The sequence below is a fragment of the Nicotiana sylvestris genome, chromosome 7 (genome assembly GCF_000393655.2).
Source record: "Nicotiana sylvestris chromosome 7, ASM39365v2, whole genome shotgun sequence".
NCBI classification, from domain to species: domain Eukaryota; kingdom Viridiplantae; phylum Streptophyta; class Magnoliopsida; order Solanales; family Solanaceae; genus Nicotiana; species Nicotiana sylvestris.
In genome coordinates, this window is record NC_091063.1 from 6059600 (window position 1) to 6073563 (window position 13964).

The window sequence follows — 13964 nt, forward strand, 5'->3', positions numbered from 1 at the left end:
GGGATACATACATAAGTTTTTTTTAAAAAAATAAAATAAAATTCTTGATTATATAAATGGACACTTATTTTGGACAAAAAAAAAACAAATTAGTCATTTATTGTAGACCAGAGGGAGTAATGGCAAAAATATAAATGAACTAAAAATATAAACGAGAACAAAATTGGGCAATTTCAAACATTATAAGGATGAATTTCAGAATTTGGACATTTTTCCTATTTAAAATAAATTCCAACAAAATAAATAAATAAATAAATGAAGATATCATGCCTTACGTGTGTACATGGGATTGTGTGCTCTGAAAAAAAGCAAATCATCAACAAAATAAAGGGGTCAAAGCATTGAATAGAATAAGCAGTTTTTGCTAAAGAAGGCACTCCCAGATTGATTAACAACAGAAATGATGAATCATCAAAGTTTAATTAATTCTCTGATTCAATTAAAGCATTCCTGAAATCGAGACTGAGATAACGCAGAGCGAATCCGTGTTTATATTGAACCGCGCGCACCACATCAATTCAAGCTTCAACATCAGCTTTTAGATTTTGAACAAAAATGTCAAGCAACGAAGAATCAATGGATGATAGCAATGGACAGTCATTTGGAAAGGTCAAACAACGTTTCAAAGATCGATCCCAGGTACGTATTTTATAGATTTTTGTGTTTTTGTGCGTGAATTTGTGTTTTTTCGTGGTGGGTTTTATTGCAGTTTACGTGTTTGAAGGAATTATTGAATGGGTTGGTATATATATTATCTGTATTTTTTTTTTTTTTTGTTGTTTGTAGAAAACAAAGGAGAAGACGAAACAGATCTTGTCAAAACAAGCTGATAAGATCGCGAAACGAGCTGAGGAACATGAACGATTTATTAACAAGGTTTGTATATCAAAGTTCATTTACACACGCAATTTACAGTTACATGCATATACTGCTTTTCTGCCGTTTTATGTGAATTTTTCTCTGTTTTGAGTTAATACCATAAACCAAATATTTGTCTACAATATTGGTTGATACACCAGAAATCCCGAGGCCCTCGGTAGATAATGGGCCCGCCCTACCTTTCTCCGGCGGAGCCAGAATTTGAAACTTATGGATTTTAATCCATAGGTTACTGGGTTGTAATCCCTAACTTATGGTTTAGGTTTCTAATTCTTTTTAAGTTACTGAGTTCTAAATTAATAATTTGGATATATTCAATAGATTCCAAAGATAAATACAAGATTGGACCAAAACTACCAGGTTCGGCCCATAGACACTCTAGCTCCGCCCTTGCTTCTCAATTGGCTTCTGTTTGTAATAGGTAGTGGCGGTGCTAGGATATTTACTAATGCAAAATATATAAGTGAACACATGAAATGTCCAAGGGGATTCAACATATATTATTTATACATAGAAAAAAATTGACGTATCTACACAGAGTAATTTTTCTGTGAAGGGGTGCCAATTGACTCCTTATGGACATCTTAGCAGCAGGGTTTGAACCTGTGACATGCGCCTAAGCAACACATCACAAGCTATGCTCTTACCACTAGATCAAAGCCTTGGGAGCTGAATCTTTGTCTGCAGTATTACACAGGTTTTCTTTAAAGTTGTATTAATTGGAGTCATGGTGTTTGCAGGTGACACATCTGATGGGTGTTCTTGGGTTTGGGGCATTTTGCTTTATACTGGGTGCAAGTGAGTGAAATGTCTAGTCTTAGCTATTCGCTTTATCTAATTGCTTCTTCTTGAATTTTAATTTAGTAGTTTGTTTTAGCTTTCTTTTTGACTATTCAATGGCTGATTCAATGATCAGGGCCACAGGATGTTCGATATGTTTACTGTTTGTTCTATGTCATTTTCGTTCCTCTGAGATGGATCTACTACAGATACAAGAAATGGCATTACTATCTTTTGGTAAGCCCAGCTTCACCTGTACAATTTGTGTTCTTTAACTTAATATTTCAAGTGGCAGTTTCATAACATGTAGGATAAGCAAAACAGTGTAGTTGAATGGCTATGCAAAAGATTTCATGTAGTTATAGTTTGCAGTATGAAATTCTGAGTTGTTGGCTGTTGTAATTGCACGCTCTTAAACTCTATATATTTATTTTTTCTAATTTTACTAGACCGTGCAAACTCAAGATCTTAAATGAAACGGGATTAAACATAATGATTATAGGAGAAAGGCAAATAACAATTATCACTGATGGACCAGCATATTAATTTGGTGTTTCGGCATTATGAGTTTTCCAAAATAACATTCGTGAAACGTTTTATGATATTAATCCCTAATTTCAAGTCCTACTATTTCCCTTGCCACTCAAGTGAACCTCTCAGACGAGGAATTCAATCTTTAAAACATAGGAATAAAGTTTCTGTTCCTTCCCGTGTCTAGTAATTCCTAGTTGTTAGACAAATGATTGGATGCGGGCTTCTTGTTGTGCAGGACTTTTGCTATTATGCAAACAATATTTTTGTAGTCACGCTTCTGTTGTTTCCTACAAATGAGAAGCTATTTATGGTTTGTTTCTCGTTCGCAGAGGTAAACATCTTATATTTGAAAGGTCCTTAATACTAACTTTAAGATTTATCTACTCTTAAATTTTTATCCTCTTACATATAACTGCAGGGGCCTCTAGCATGGGCATTGATTGTTTGGCGCTGTAGCTTAGTTTTTAGTTCAGTTGATAAAATTGTCAGTGTCTTCATACATCTTTTACCTGGTAAGTAGGACATTCTTCTGTTCTCCTATTGCCGGCAATAGCAAGTTTTTGCGCTCAAACATAGAAACCAGTGCAGTGGGGGTATGGACTTAAACAACTTCCATTCTAAACAAAAAAGAATGTCTTGTCTTGATTATGCATGCTTATATATACATTGAGGCCCTGCCATATCTCCATATTTTAGTCGTGATCTCATTCTAAGGATCTGGATTTTGAGTTCAGAGTTGCTTTATAACTTCCAGAAGTAGATTTCGTATTGGGTTGCCCATTTGCTATTTGATTACATAGCTTAGTGTTGACTATTTTTCGTTTCATTACCAAAGTATTTGCCTCAAGGTATAATTGCTTCCATGTTTTAGTTGTGCAAAAGATTTTTCTTAAAAGGAAAATGAAAAGGATAAAAGGTGATGTGGGAAAATGATATTTACTAATATTCCCCTCTTGAAGAGTTTGTTCTGTTTGCATCATGTTTTTCATTTGTGATAATTTTTGTTATGATCGTGCCTTTTGCTAATGATATTTGATTTTTTCAATTTATCTTTCCCTTAATTTCTTGTTTAATTTGCATTGTACAGTATTGGTCAACACTAGGTCAATTGTTTACAAAGGTACTTCTAGTTTTCTTTGGATGCCTGATGCCATGCTTTGAGGATGTTTAATCCCTCTGAAACCTAATACTTCTAAGTCTGTGAGAGTTTATTAATTGTAATTGTCGGGTTGTTCTATTTCTGCTGCAGCACATCGTGTCAAACACTCGGTAATTAATTGCCTTTTAGTGCTGCACTCTGTGAATCACTTACAAGTAAAGCTAATACTTCAAAGTCTGTCAGAGATTCTTAATCGTAATTATCTAGTTGTCTACTTCTGCTGCAGCAAATCATATAAAACATTAATCTCTTTTTAGTGCTGCACTGTGTGAATTACCGGAAGTAGTAAGCTTTCGGTTCAGATATCATAAGATATTTATGTGACATTGTATTACATATTGACATCGTTCTTACTTTGTCCAATGAGTTAGAAAGTGTACCTGTCTTCTCCCCAATTTATTTTTAAAGAACTCTTGGCTTGTTTAAATTGATTACCTCCAACTATTCTGATTTGCAGGGTTGGTTTTCTTCACAATTCGCTGGTGGGATCCTGAGTTTTTTGGAGCTATGCATCCTGAAGGTACTCCAGCACGAGCATCATGGCCTTACAAAGAAAACCAATCCTACCTTTGGACTTGGCTATTTTGGGTCCCATTAGCTGCATATTTTCTCTGGCAGGTTCTCTATTATCTCATAGTAGATGTCCTACGCCGACAGAGATTTCTGCGAGACCCTGAAGTTATGACATCTTACAGGTAGCCATTTTAGTGTCTAATTTTTGCAGCCTATGATGAAGTCTTTTTTGGGTGTATGCACCTTTCTTTCTCCATCTGTCCCTTTTTGTTCTAGTCTATGGACGTCATCATGGGTCATTGTGTTTAGTTTTTTCCTGGCTGTTGTATTGTGGTTGGTGTTGATTCTATTATGTTCGTCAATTGGTAGGGAGCTCTCAAAAAAAGCAAAGAAAGCAAACAACATATGGTGGCGCGTCAGTGGTTTGCTTGGAGATCAGAATCGCTTGTTTATGTATATTCTGCTCCAGGCCGTATTTACGCTAGCAACTACAGCACTCACCGTGCCCATATTTTTGTCATATAAGTTGCATGTTGTATTCCAAGTACTCAAGGTTTCAGCATCTATATGGAATGGTGGAAACTTTATGTTAGATGTGATGCCCAGGCAAGTGATTCTCAAGGAGGAAAAGAAAAAATCAAAGATGCCACCTGTCCCCAACCAGAACGATCAGACTTCTTTGCAGGAGAGCGCAACGGATACTAATAATGCTTCTGAAACAGTCCAGTCTGAATAATGGAACTATCTGATTTGGAGTGTCCCATCATCACACTTAGTTGTTAACATTTCTGCCTGCTTTACATACAAATGAATGAAAGGTTTAAGTTCTGTGAACTCCAAGTTGTAGATTTGGTGAAAGGAAAAAATGAACCATCTTCATTCCGTTGTGAATTAAATCTGAATAGTTGTTTGTGCTTTGGTATACTTGGTGAAGGAAAGATTAGTTTAGTTGTGAACTTTTTCTGAATTTTCAGTTGAATCACATGAGACAGACGATCTAGCAGTTTGAAGGGGAGCTTTGGAGCATAGGTTCGAGCCATGAAATTAGCCTTTGATGCTTGCGTCAAGGTATGTTGCCTATATTACACCCTTTAGGGTGCGATCCCCAGACCCTGTGTGATTACGGGACGCTTTGTGCACGGGCTGCCCTTAGACGGTCTCACAGTTTGTGTACCTAGGTGGCCTTTCCTGAGCTTAAAGGCTTTTCTTTTTGGTTTTCTCATTGGCAAAGAGTGAGTTAAGGTATTTCTTTCTGCCCCTCCATATCAAGCTTTACTTATATAACACTTCCTTTTTCTTTTATTGTAGAAACCGAAGTAGTTGGGTTCAAATGCCATAGAATTCTTCTTCATGAGGGAAGAAATTAACTATGACAAGCTGTACTTTCTTTGATGCTTCGTTTTAAACTACGACTAGTTGCTTCTTTTCACTTCTGAAGACTTGAATATATCCATACCAATTTTTGTTTTTAGAAATACTTCCTTTCTTCACTGAAAGAAAACTAAATATAATTATGTTCAACTGGAGCAACATAGAGTTCGTAAATTTTATTCATCTGCTCAAATGTATAGTTAAGAAACAAGGAATTCTGGAGTCTTGTGTTTATGTTGCCATCGGCCCCGAATCGCCTAAAATTTTTACTGGTCCATCAGAAACAACCTTATAAACGATAGTCATGGGTTTGCCATGACCATTTCCACGTGTTTAGTGTTTTAGGGCCATAAAACAGGAGTTCAAGATAATTTTTAATTTTTTGTGTATTATAGTTCCCGTCATCTGCATGAATTTGGGCGACCGGCCTTGAATGGTCTACAATTTTGCGAGCCCATCAGAAAAGAACTAATGGACAATAGTCATGGGTTCGCCATGACCGTTCCACGTTTTTTGGCGTTTTAGTTTCATAAAACACGAAACATTAATTCGGGCGACTGGTCTCGAATCGCTTAAAATTTTGCGGGCCCATCAAAAACGACCTCATGAACAATAGCCATTGCTTCGCCATGACCGTTCCTTATTTTTTGGCATTTTTGGGCCATAAAACAAGAATTCAGGACGATATCCAATTTTTCGTGTATGAATTTAGGTGGCTGGCCCCGAATCGCCTAAAATTTTGCGAGCCCATCAGAAACGACCTAATGAATAATCATCATGGGTTTGCCACGACCTTTCCTTGTTTTTTGATATATTAGGGCCATAAAACAGGAATTCAGGACGATTTGTTATTTGCGGATTCAGGCAACCGGCTCTGAATCACCTAAAATTTTGCGGGCGCATCAGAGACGACATAATGAACAATATTCATGATTCTGTCATGACCGTTCCTTGTTTTTTGACGTTTTAGGGCCATAAAATAGGAATTTAGGATGATTTTCAATTTTTCATGTGCTATAGTCCACGCCATCTGCATGAATTCGGGTGATCGACTTCGAATCGCCCAAAATTTTAAGAGCCCATTAGAAACGACCTAATGAACAATAGTTATTGTTTCGTCATGACCGTTCCTCGTTTTTTGGCGTTTTAGGGCTATAAAATAGGAATTCAGGACGATTTCTAAATTTTCGTGTGCTATAGTCCACGTCATCTGCATGAATTCAGATGACCGACCCCGAATTACCTAAAATTTTGCGGGCCTATCGTAAACGAACTTATGAACAATAATCATCGCTTCGCATAACCGTTTTTTTTTTTGGGTGTTTTGTAGTGAGAATTTTTGCAGGCTATAGTCTACCTTAGTTCAATTTTGCTCCTATAGTTACCTTCTTTTTCTTAGAGGTTTGCATATTTTTGTAGTCTTGTAAAATGTTATACCAGAAATCAATGGTTAAATTAATTGCTGGGAATAAACGACACAGTATAAATACAAGTTCAAATTCTTGCTCTGTTCCCATCATCAAAATGATATATTTGCTGTCTGATAAAATACTTTTTTTTTGGTACTAAAAATAAATATTATATATTAATTAAACATGCGTAGAGAGATGTAGGTGCTTAGATTGCACCATATTACAAACTAAGTTATTTGTAGTAGCAGTTGGCATAGAGCAAACTAAGTTAGTAGCAGTAGTAGGTCCTATATTACAAGCTAAGCTATTAGTAGTAGTTATATTCCTATTTGAGCTATTACTGAAGCCGCCAATATAGCTTGGACTGATATTATAAGTGTTCCTTCCATGCACTGTAGGTTCATCTTGAAAATTAGTTGCAGTTTGTGGTATTGAACGGATCCTTTGCAGTCCTTGCTTGTCATCTTCAACAATTTCTTGAGCAAAATGTGGTGGCTGATGCAAAACTTCCATTTTATAGGTCCCTTCCAAAAGACTTCCCAAAGTTGCTAATTTATTTGTTAATCGATTTTGTTCTCTGTATGCATGGTTTACCAGTGAATCATGGAGCATCCATAGGAGGTACCTGCAATCATTTAATAGGTTAGCAAATGTTAAGTTATCAGTACGTAGTAGTGTAATTACCTCTTTCGCATCAACTTCCACTTGAATTGGTATTAGATTATGAAGCTTAGCCAAAGTAAGTCCCTTTAATAATGCATATATCTCAGTTGTAGTAATAGATTGATATGGAATGTTGCCCAAAAACCCTATAATCCAATCTTCGTTGTGATTTCTAATTATTCCTCCAATACCATTCTTATGCTGAGTAGATGAATGAGCTCCATCCGTGTTTAGTTTATATATGTTAGGCTTTAGTGGTATCTATTTTAAAGGAGTTCTTATGTGTCGTTGTTGTGAGCATCTAATTTTTGACCTTCGAGATTTTTTCAACACTTTTTAGTATGTAAATAATTTTAAGTTTAATTTACATATTTTAGCTTTTTAGTAGGTTTATTTGATAAAATTAAAAACGGAAAAAAAAGTTACGTTTTTAGAGTATTAATTTTATCTTCATTCATAAAGAAAGAAAGTTTCAAAATAAAAATATATATATATATATATATATATATATATATATATATATATATATATATATATATATATATATATTCTTTCATCTAGTCTAGTTTAATTTTCAAGTTAGAGGTTTTAATAAGTGAATATTGAGTAATTAGTATTTTTGTTATAATTATAAACTTTAAAAAAAAAATCAAAAGAAAAAGTGAAAACGAAAGGCCAGTAAAATCTGACCAACTCGTCCAAAGAAGTGAGACTTCATTCCATATTTGACACAATTTGAAAACTCACGTTTTTGGACATTTTTAGGCATTAATTTGTTTTTGTTATAAAACAATAAAAGTAAAAGAACAATATTGCAGAGAAAGAGAGAGAGAATTCTTATTGAATTTTGGGATGATTTACAATGGGGTAAGACCCCTCTATTTATAGGGGAAAAATGACTTAGCCACAAAGTAAAACTCTCTACAAGATAGACATTCACTCTAAATAGAATTCTATTCATAACACTCCCCCTTGAATGTCTACTCAAGAAGTAATGTGCCTCGTTAAAACCTTAACTAAAATAAAACTCAATGGGAAAAAAAATTCTAGAAAAGGAAAAAGAGTACACATATCTAACAATACGCCTTTTGGTTGTCTCGTTAAAAAAAAATTGTAAGGAAAACCCAGTGGGACAAAACCTTGTAAGGAAAAAAGAGTACAACGCGCATTAACTCCCCCTGATGAGAGCATCATTTCACATCCTTGAGCCTTCACATCCCGATCTTGTACACTAGCTTCTTGAAGGTTGACGTTGGTAGAGATTTTGTGAACAAATCAGCCATATTATCACTTGAACGAATCTGTTGCACATTGATATCACCATTCTTTTGAAGATCATGTATGAAAAATAACTTTGGTGAAATGTGCTTTATTCTATCTCCTTTTATGAATCCTCCCTTCAATTGAGCTATGCATGCTGCATTATCTTCATACAAAATTGTGGGTAACTTGTCACATTTCAAACCACATTTGTCTCGAATAAGATGTATTATAGACCTCAACCACACACACTCTCGACTTGCTTCATGAATAGCAATTATCTCAGCATGATTAGATGAAGTAGCCACAATTGATTGCTTAGTCGATCGCCAAGATATGACAGTGCCTCTATAGGTAAATACATAACCTGTTTGAGACCGAGCCTTGTGTGGGTCAGATAAATACCCAGCATCAGCATAACCAACAAGATCGGAATTGCAATTATTGCCATAAAATAAGCCCATATAGGTAGTCCCTTTTAGATACCGCAATATGTGTTTGATTCCATTCCAATGTCTCCTTGTAGGAGTAGAGCTATATCTTGCTAAGACATTAACTGAAAAAGTTATGTCAGGCCTTGTAGTATTAGCAAGATACATTAATGCACCAATTGCACTAAAATATCGTACTTCAGGACCAAGTAGCTCTTCATTCTCTTCTTGAGGTCGGAATGGATCCTTATTCACATCAAGTGATCGAACAACCATCGGAGTACTTAATGGATGTGCTCCATCCATGTAAAACTATTTCAATACCTTTTCTATGTAGGCAGATTGATGAACAGAAATTCCGTTTGCCAAATGTTCAATTTGCAAACCAAGACATAATTTTGTCTTTCCGAGATCTTTCATCTCGAATTCTTTCTTTAAATAATCAATTGCTTTTTGGAGTTCTATAGGAGTTCCAATAAGGTTTATGTCATCAACATATACGGCAAGTACAACAAATTTCGATGTTGTTTTCTTTATAAAAACACATGGGCAAATAGCATCATTTATATAGCCTTCCTTTAATAAATACTCACTAAGACGATTATACCACATTCGTCTTGATTGCTTTAGACCATACAAAGATCTTTGCAATTTGATTGAAAATATTTCCCGGTACTTTGAATTATGTGCGTTTGGCATTTTAAATTCATCGAGAAAACAACATGGAAACCACATCCATTAAATGCATGTCAAGCTTTTCATTAAATGAGCCATAAAGGTAGGAGGTAACCACATCCATTAAATGCATGTCAAGCTTTTCATGGAAAGCAAAACTAATGAGATAACGGAAAGTTATAGCATCCATAACCGGTGAATATGTCTCTTCATAATCGACACCAGGCCTTTGTGAAAATCCTTGTGCAACAAGGCATGCCTTATATCTTTGTACCTCGTTTTCTCATTTTTCTTGCGTACAAAGACCCAATATAACCAACAGGCTTAACACCATTAGGTGTTTGGACTACATGCCCAAAAACTTCACGTTTTGCAAGTGAATTCAACTCTGATTGGATTGCTTCTTGCCATTTTGGCCAATCAAGTCTTTGTCGACATTCTCCAACAGATTGAGGATTCAAGATCCTCACTTTCTTGTATAATGCTAGATGCAACATTATATGCAAAGATATAATCCACCACTATATCCACTCGATTCAAATTTGTCTCAATATCGATTGGATATATTGATAGTTCCTTATTTTCTTGAGTCTCGGGCTTAGTGGATTCCTCATGAATCTCAGAATTTATTAAATTGTGGATTTCTTCATGAGATTCTTTCGTAGTGTCATTTTGATCATTTATTTTCCTTTTTCTTGGATTTCGATCTTTGGAACCTAATAGTCTGCCACGTTTTAGGCGTGTTTTTGACTCATTAGCTATGACACTAGAAGATTGTCCAACAGGAACATCAATACGGATTGGAACATTCTCTACAGGGATATGTGATTTTTTTTTTTCAGATCCGTAAATGCGTCAGGCATTTGATTTGCTATACTTTGCAAATGAAGAATCTTTTGCACCTCCTTTTTACAAATAGAGGGACGTGGATCAAGATAAGATAATGATGGATTTTTTCACAAAATTTCCTGTTTGGTTTCACCAACTTCTCTCCCTAATTTTGGGAAAAGTGTCTCATCGAATCGACAGTCTGCAAATCGTGCAGTAAACAAATCTCCCGTCAATGTTTCGAGGTAGCGAATGATGGAGGGCGATTCAAACCCAACATATATTCCTAACCTTCTTTGCGGACCCATTTTGGTGCGATATGGCGGTGCTACAGGCACATATACTGCGCATCCAAAAATTCTTAAATGGGATATATTAGGTTCATGACCCAAAACTAATTGCAATGGAGAATATTTATGATAATTTGTCGTTCTGAGATGAACTAGCATTGCTGCATGCAAAATGGCGTGACCCCAAACAGAAGTGGGCAGCCTCGTTTTCATGAGTAACGGTCTTGCTATCAATTGCAGACGTTTAATTAAAGACTCTGCAAGACCATTTTGAGTGTGAACATGAGCTACATGATGTTCCACTTTTATCCCAATTGATAAACAATAATCATTAAATGCTTGAGTTGAAAACTCAGCAGCATTATCAAGTCTAATAGACTTAATTGGATTATCGGAAAATTGTTCCCGTAATTGAATTATTTGTGCCATTAATTTTGCAAACGCGAGGTTGCGAGATGACAATAGGCACATATGGGACCATCTAGAAGATGCGTCTATTAAGACCATAAAATATCTAAACGACCCACTAGGTGGGTGAATATGTCCACAAATGTCCCCTTGTATACGTTCCAAAAATGCAGGGGACTCAATTCCAACCTTTGTTAGTGATAGTCTAATAAATAACTTGCCTTGATAACAATAAGTGCAAGAAAATTCATTATTTAAAAGAATCTTTAAATTCTTTAATGAATGCCCATTTGAGTTTTCTATAATTCATCTCATCATAATTGATCTAGGGTGTCCCAATCGATCATGCCAAAGTACAAAAATATTGAAATCAGTAACCTTTTGGTTTACGGTAGAATGTGCCTCAACTGCACTAATTCTTATCCAATACAGGCCACAAGATAAAGATGGGAACTTCTCAATAACCCTCTTTTGGCCAGTGACATTCTTGGTAATGATGAGATATTCAAGATTATTCTCATCTATTGTCTCAATATGATATCCATTTCGCCAGATATCTTTAAAACTCAACAAGTTCCTCTTGGACTTGGAGGAGAACATTGCATTCTCTATGATAAGTATTTTTCCTTTAGGTAGAGTTATACTAGCTCTTCCAGAGCCTTCAATTAATTTACTACTACCAGAAATTGTAGTAACATCTGCCTTACACATACTTAAATGAGAGAAATATTTCTTCTCTTTGAATATTATATGTGTCGTACATGAATCAACTAAACAAATATTTTTACAATTGAACTTTAATCCAAGTTTGTTTTGTGAGATATCCATATTTGCTTCCCATTGTTTGACATACAAAAGAAATATATGAATAAATATTAGTATTTTCAGAGAAAAAGAAAAGAAATAAAGTTAAATCTATGATTCAATATATGAATAGTAATTATGCATAGTGATCATATAGTTAAAGATATATACTGCAATGTGACATGTCACGTAAAATGTACATTGTGTCATATTTAATTTGGTGCTCAATCAAAATAAACTACTTGTAAATACTTGAGAACAGTGAAGTGCATAATTGTAAGTAAATAAATAATTTATAATGTGATATATAATGATGAGACACATATGAAATGTGCAACTGTGTATGAAAACATAAAATATATTGATCAATTGCATCATATTACAATGATTTTTGCTTTGCACACACTACGACATACGTACAATAACAGTAACATTATATGTATTCACGCAATACTTATATAGTAATATCCAATGCGACATTGATACGTTAATTATAACATTACATAAATGTACCGGAGTATATTATTGAGCACATGATAAGGGATTTTGGTCTTCTTAATATAAGTAGAAACATGCGAGAAAAACTAATACTATTTTATAAAATAAATAATACTAATGACTACTATTCATGTAAAGAACTATGGTTACATGCTGTTTATTCACTAGTTACTAAGAATAATTGAAAAATAAAAATTAAACTACTCAATCATCTTTAACCACGGATCCATCACCGATCAAGTGGTCTATTTTTCCATCAGGGCGCTCAAAGAAGTCTGTCACATCTAAGTGGGTGATGTTAAAATCATTGTCAGAGACAAAATTGGCTTCAGGCCTTTATTCTTTAGAGATGCTTGATAAAGCTCAACCAAATGTCTTGGTACACGACAAAATATTTGTCCAATGCCCTTTTCCACCGCAACGATAACATTCGGTTTCTGAACAATTGCCTTTGGCTTCTCATCTTTCCCTTTCCACTTTTGGTGGTTATTTTTCTTTGGGGGGTGATTTACACTAGAAAAATTTCTTCCTTGTCCACGACCACGAATAGGGCCACGGCCTTTTCCACGCTTAGCATAATGAGAATACACCTCAGGCAATGATGTAGACCTAGTGGGTCGATTTTCGTGATTTCTCATGAGCAATTCATTGTTTCGCTCAGCCACAAGGAGAAGAGAAATCAACTCAGAGTACTTCTTGAAACCTTTCTCTCTGTATTGTTGTTGCAAGACCATATTGGAGACATGAAACGTTGTGAACGTTTTTTCAAGCATATCATAATCAATGATAGTATCTCCACAGAGTTTCAATTTAGAAGTAATTCTGAACATTGCAGAATTATATTCAGAAACAGACTTAAAGTCTTGGAGCCTCAGATGAGCCCAATCATATCGTGCTTGTGGGAGAGTGACCAACTTTAAGTTGTCATATCTTTCCTTTAAGCCATTCCACAAAACAAGTGGATCTTTGACTGTGAGATATTCTATTTTCAACCCTTCATCAAGGTGATGACGCAAGAAAATCAAGGTCTTAGCACAGTCTTGGGTGGATGATTTAGTTTTGTCTTTAATGGCGTCTCCAAGACCCATTGCATCTAAACGGATTCAGCATCTAACATCCATGTCATATAGTTCTTGCCCGAAATTTCAAGGGCAACGAACTTTCTTTTCATAATATCAGTCATAATTAAAAGAGGAGAAAAGTTGTACCTTAATCTTCTTGAGACGGTAGAGTCTCGTGCTGATAACGTGTTATAAAACAATAAAAGTAGAAGAACAATATTGCAGAGAAAGAGAGAGAGAATTCTTATTGATATTTTGGGATGATTTACAATAGGGTAAGACCCCTCTATTTATAGGGAAAAATGACTTAGCCACAAAGTAAAACTCTCTACAAGATAGACATTCACTCTAAATAGAATTCTATTCATAACAGTTTTAGTTTTTCTTTTTCTTTTTCT

At 35.1% G+C, this 13964-nt stretch overlaps 2 protein-coding genes and 1 long non-coding RNA gene across 3 annotated transcripts; 2 read left to right on the forward strand and 1 right to left on the reverse strand.

The window, feature by feature from the left end:
* The first annotated feature begins 277 nt into the window (after window positions 1-277).
* Window positions 278-4821, forward strand: LOC104232749 (glycerophosphocholine acyltransferase 1). The gene is made up of 8 exons (XM_009786016.2): window positions 278-639; window positions 787-876; window positions 1620-1677; window positions 1796-1896; window positions 2429-2524; window positions 2612-2705; window positions 3810-4047; window positions 4235-4821. The coding sequence occupies exons 1-8, from the start codon at window positions 556-558 to the stop codon at window positions 4599-4601; spliced, it is 1128 nt and encodes a 375-aa protein (XP_009784318.1). The 5' UTR covers window positions 278-555; the 3' UTR covers window positions 4602-4821.
* LOC138872598 (uncharacterized) lies at window positions 4822-5294 on the forward strand. Its single transcript, XR_011401039.1, has 2 exons — window positions 4822-4933; window positions 5174-5294. It is a non-coding gene; the product is annotated as an uncharacterized lncRNA (long non-coding RNA).
* Window positions 5295-12789: 7495 nt separating this feature from the next.
* On the reverse strand, window positions 12790-13335 carry LOC138872704 (uncharacterized). Its single transcript, XM_070151114.1, has one exon. The coding sequence runs from the start codon at window positions 13333-13335 to the stop codon at window positions 12790-12792; it is 546 nt and encodes a 181-aa protein (XP_070007215.1).
* Window positions 13336-13964: the final 629 nt, after the last annotated feature.

Coding starts and splice junctions, on each gene's coding strand:
- LOC104232749 (XM_009786016.2), top strand. CDS start 556: ATGTCAAGCAACGAAGAATCAATGGATGATAGCAATGGACAGTCATTT. Junction 1,897..2,428: donor AATGGCATTACTATCTTTTG/GTAAGCCCAGCT, acceptor CTTGTTGTGCAG/GACTTTTGCTATTATGCAAA. Junction 2,525..2,611: donor TTTGTTTCTCGTTCGCAGAG/GTAAACATCTTA, acceptor ATATAACTGCAG/GGGCCTCTAGCATGGGCATT.
- LOC138872704 (XM_070151114.1), bottom strand. CDS start 13,335: ATGTTCAGAATTACTTCTAAATTGAAACTCTGTGGAGATACTATCATT.